The following is a 4,065-nucleotide window of genomic DNA, read 5'->3' as shown; positions in this document are numbered from 1 at the left end:
TGACCAAACAAACCAGAGTCTGTCTAAACTGACCCTCCTCCTGTTTACCTACTGCAGGTCTTTGAGAGGAGCTCTGTGTGTGTGTGTGTGTGTGTGTGTGTGTGTGTGTGTGTGGAGGGGGAGGGCTGACCAGGAGGTTTCTGCTCAACAACAGTCCAGTTTAGGTCAGTCGGCGTCATGACCTCCAGGCTGTGCTTGTCTGTGTGTTGCTGGCTCTTGGTGTGGACGTCTGAAGCAGGAAGACAAATGCCTAAACTCTCCGACAGGAAGTTGTGCGCCGACTCCGACTGCAGCTGTGAGTAGCGTGACGGTTCATCTTCACCACGACTGTTACCTACGCTCGCCTCAAAATGTAACTTTCACCTGTGTGTGTGTGTGTGTGTGTGTGTGTGTGTGTGTGTGTGCCCAGACCCCATCCTGATGGCCCGTGCGGTGCAGGACTTCTACCCCGGCGACTGCAGGTTCATCCCCATCAGACAGGGGGAGCTGGTCTACGTCTACGCCATGTTGAAGGACAGAGGGAACCTGTTCTGGGCCGGCAGCGTGAGTAGAACACCACTCCGCTGAAGCCTCCTCACGAACATGAGCGTGTCAGTGATGTGGTGTTCAAACACAGGTGCAGGACTCCTATTATGGCCAGCAGGAGGCGCGCATCGGCCACTTCCCCAGCAGTGTAGTGGAGGAGACGCATCTGCTGATGGAAGCCAACACTGAAGTTAGGACTACTGTACGGACACACACACACAGACACACACACACACGCACACACGCTCCTCCTAAACTCTTCTTCTCTCCTCGTTTCCAGAAATGGGACTTCTACTGTAACTGAGAACCCAGACCTCGGCCTCAGTTCTGGTTCTGGTTCTGGTTCTGGTTCTTCTGGGTCAGCGCTGAAGACTCCTCTTCACAAATATATGATCATTGGTCTAAAAAACCATTAGCCTTCCTCTGAAATGACGTCACTACACATTTTATTCACTGATCAAGTGGCTCCCTCTACAGGCTTGTATGGAGAACTGCAGTCTACTAGAGTATTTCCAAACATCTAACTTCACTCCTCATTCCCTCACCTTCAGTACATCCATGTACTCTCTGTGTACTCTCTGTGTACTCTCCGTGTACTCTCCGTGTACTGGCTGACTATACTGTAGTGATGGAACTTCAGACTACTGTATGTCTAACAGTGTATTACTACTGTGATGACGTCATCAGTCCATATAAAAACAATGTATTTCTGTATATCAGTAGAACATGACAAATTATAATTCATGAAAAATAAAAATCTTTTTGCACAGCAGGTGTCGCTTTTTCACACTTTAGCTGTAAATTAATCGTGATCAATAACAATAATAATCCCTTGATCGTCATCGAACCCAGGACTCTGTGCTAACTGCTCTACTATTACAGTGTGACAGCAGGACTCTGTGCTAACTGCTCTACTATATTATACAGTGTGACAATTAATTGTGATGAATCGTGGTTAATCACAGATACATCAACATTCCTCTGGTTCACTAGAACCTGGACTGTTCTGTTCTAAAGAGAACACGCAGCAGAACGTGGCGTTTCAGCGTTTATTTCATGTCTCTCCACGTGACACAGTCGTTTTGTACATTCACAGAAACTCACTCACGTGCACGGACATTCAGGCGCGCACACAGGTGCACGGACATTCAGGCGCGCACACAGGTGCGCGGACACGTCTCCACAGCAGCTCATAATCCGCTCCGGTCTCTGCCCCAAAAAAGAAAAAGTTCGTTCCACAACCGCGACTCTTCCTCCTGCACATTCGTCTTCACCTTCTTCTGACACCGCTGACAAACGGAACATGAAAAAAACAAGAATATTTATCCAAAACAAATCTCACCGCACCGTGTGAACTTTGACCTGTAGGTGTCAGTACAGGTCACACATGTTCACGCTGCAGCTCTGCTGCTCATTTCTAGACTTCCGTCTCAGTTCAACGACATTAACGTCAGATGGCAGTTCAGACTGAGGTTGTCTTGAAGAACAATCGATACGATATCCGATTCACAGGTGATATCGACACTCGGTCTGAAGAATAACCGTTCATGCTGTCTGTGATGAGCATCACGCACTGTAGCGTCACCCAAACTAAACTATGTTGACGTGACAGATACAGTGGTGGGAGCAGAGCTGGCTCTTGGTGTAGACGATGTAGGCTTAGAGCGCTATCTGCTGGTGAGAAGCTGAAGCCATAAAAACAACAATTACAGCAGTCATTTCTTTGCCTTAAAAATAACAAAATGAGCAAAAAACGCGAAAAGGATAAAAAAGAATTTATTGCCACTGGAAATGACTTTGAATTAAATCTAAAGTGAAACTTCTTCTGGTTGATGAAATTTAATTAAATTATTTTTTAAATGTTATTCATGTTATTTAATATTATTTTAGTGTCTGTTTGTTTTTCTGTTCATCGGTCCATGGATGTGTTTGTGGAGATAATAGCCCTGCTGAGGGGATTATTATGGTCTGTCCTGTGTTATGACGTCATCGTCAGTTTGTGTCTGTTAGTGGTGAGACGCCGTCAGACTCGGCTCTACTTCTTCTCTTTGGATTTCCCCTCTTCACGTGTTATAGGAATGCTGCGCTCCGGCCGTGGTGAAGATCGCGGTGCGGTGATGGTCAACACACCGTCGGCCGACAGACTGGAGGAGACGTCCACGCCCGACACGCCAGCAGGAAGTCTGTACTTCCTCAGAAACTCACGTGACACAAAGCCGTGGTCGTCCTGGAAACAGAGGGTTGTCAGTTCAACTCCAGACACTGGTCGTTGATAGAAGTTTGTGTTTACCTCTCTGTCTTCGTGTTTGGCGTGGACCGTGATGAAGTTGTACCTGACGCTGACGGACAGCTCGTCAGGGGAGAAGTGCTTTACGTCCAGGTAAACGACAAAACGATCCTTTTCAATGCGCATCTGGAAAACGGCAAAGCAAAGCTGGCTTATTTGAACAGCACCAGTCACACAAGAGTCGACACTGGTATATTTGAACAGCACCAGTCACACAAGAGTCAACACTGGTATATGTGTGTGTGTGTATGTATCGTCAGAATATGTAAAGTACTACAGGTGGTGTAGTACTCTATGATCAGGGGGAACATGTAGATACCTAGGCTAAAAGCCTCTTAGCATTTTAGCACTTTAGCATAACTTTTACATGTCAATCGTCTTACTACACACAGACACACCCTGTATCTGCTCCTGATCCGGCCCCGTGTCAAGTTTTAGAACCCATTGTGGCCCAGGAGTCAACAGGTTTGCCCACGCCTGCTTTAGAATGTAGGACAAGGTACGCTGATGTTCAAAGTAAGGTTTGCACGCCACAGGTGGACGCCCTCTGGTGGGGTTTTTTTCAAATGTTTTGTCAAATGTTGGAAAATAAATAAAGGTCTACAGCAGAGGTCTACAGTGGAGGTCTACAGCAGAGGTCTACAGCTCCATGGAGGTCTACAGCAGAGGTCTACAGCAGAGGTTTACAGCAGAGGTCTACAGTGGAGGTCTGCAGCTCAGTCCTGGTTTAAGGTACCGTCGATGGTCACATCATCAAACAATAAAAGAAAAGCCTTGATATGACCACGGCCAACCTCTGGTTCCCAGGCCCCGGTTGGACGACCTGGTGGTCAGTAGGGGCAGTAGAACTCACCTCGCTGTGCTCCATGTCGACCCAGTTGAACAAACGTGAGAATGGACGAATCCAGGGGGGGGACCAGGAGAAAGGCTGGATCAGAGGCCAGTCCGTGAGAGGTTCTGCTGCGGTGAGGTCAGAACGTCGGTGTGGGAGGACCCTGCGGTACCAGGGGTACTGGATGGGGATGTCCATGGTCCGACTGCAGGAGAGGTCAAAGTGAATCTGAGGTCTGGTTAGCTGTCGCTGCAGCTCATTTATAGGCCTTACCAAACCTTCTGACCTGTGCCGTCTCCATCCACGTCCCCCGTCCCCCTCCCTCCCCTCTAGAACCTCCCATGTCCACTGGCACGGTGACTTGATCTTTGTGGAACAATGAGCTCCTCTGTTGTTCCCTCCACTGCTCTCATTGTTTGAT

The 4,065-nt window shown here is 48.1% G+C and overlaps 2 protein-coding genes across 3 annotated transcripts; one reads left to right on the top strand and one right to left on the bottom strand.

Annotated features, from left to right (window-relative positions):
* Positions 1–85: 85 nt before the first annotated feature.
* On the top strand, positions 86–1,297 carry mia (MIA SH3 domain containing). 2 transcript variants are annotated; one of them, XM_017041622.2, is made up of 4 exons: positions 86–295; positions 410–543; positions 623–727; positions 806–1,297. In XM_017041622.2, exons 1-4 carry the CDS (start codon positions 178–180, stop codon positions 827–829), a joined length of 381 nt encoding a protein of 126 aa, XP_016897111.1. In that variant the 5' UTR covers positions 86–177; the 3' UTR covers positions 830–1,297. The 2 variants fall into 2 exon arrangements, with proteins under 2 accessions (XP_016897111.1, XP_008331688.1); XM_008333466.3 differs by having other exon boundaries at positions 101–295; positions 617–727.
* A 642-nt stretch (positions 1,298–1,939) lies between these two features.
* On the bottom strand, positions 1,940–4,065 carry LOC103395687 (alpha-crystallin B chain). Its single transcript, XM_008333464.3, has 3 exons — positions 3,666–4,065; positions 2,816–2,938; positions 1,940–2,752 (listed from the first exon to the last, which is right to left on the bottom strand). Exons 1-3 carry the CDS (start codon positions 3,840–3,842, stop codon positions 2,561–2,563), a joined length of 492 nt encoding a protein of 163 aa, XP_008331686.1. The 5' UTR covers positions 3,843–4,065; the 3' UTR covers positions 1,940–2,560.

The sequence above is a fragment of the Cynoglossus semilaevis genome, chromosome 19 (genome assembly GCF_000523025.1).
Source record: "Cynoglossus semilaevis isolate Cse_v1.0 chromosome 19, Cse_v1.0, whole genome shotgun sequence".
Taxonomy (NCBI): Eukaryota; Metazoa; Chordata; class Actinopteri; order Pleuronectiformes; family Cynoglossidae; genus Cynoglossus; species Cynoglossus semilaevis.
This window is presented reverse-complemented; position numbering and strand designations above follow the sequence as displayed.

Excerpts from the sequence above, each read along its gene's own strand:
- mia (XM_008333466.3), top strand. The coding sequence starts at position 178 with ATGACCTCCAGGCTGTGCTTGTCTGTGTGTTGCTGGCTCTTGGTGTGG. Across the intron at positions 296-409 it reads CGCCGACTCCGACTGCAGCT|ACCCCATCCTGATGGCCCGT; the intron begins GTGAGTAGCGTG and ends GTGTGTGCCCAG. Across the intron at positions 544-616 it reads ACCTGTTCTGGGCCGGCAGC|GTGCAGGACTCCTATTATGG; the intron begins GTGAGTAGAACA and ends GTTCAAACACAG.
- LOC103395687 (XM_008333464.3), bottom strand. The coding sequence starts at position 3,842 with ATGGACATCCCCATCCAGTACCCCTGGTACCGCAGGGTCCTCCCACAC. Across the intron at positions 2,939-3,665 it reads TCGACATGGAGCACAGCGAG|ATGCGCATTGAAAAGGATCG; the intron begins GTGAGTTCTACT and ends GCCGTTTTCCAG. Across the intron at positions 2,753-2,815 it reads CCAAACACGAAGACAGAGAG|GACGACCACGGCTTTGTGTC; the intron begins GTAAACACAAAC and ends CTCTGTTTCCAG.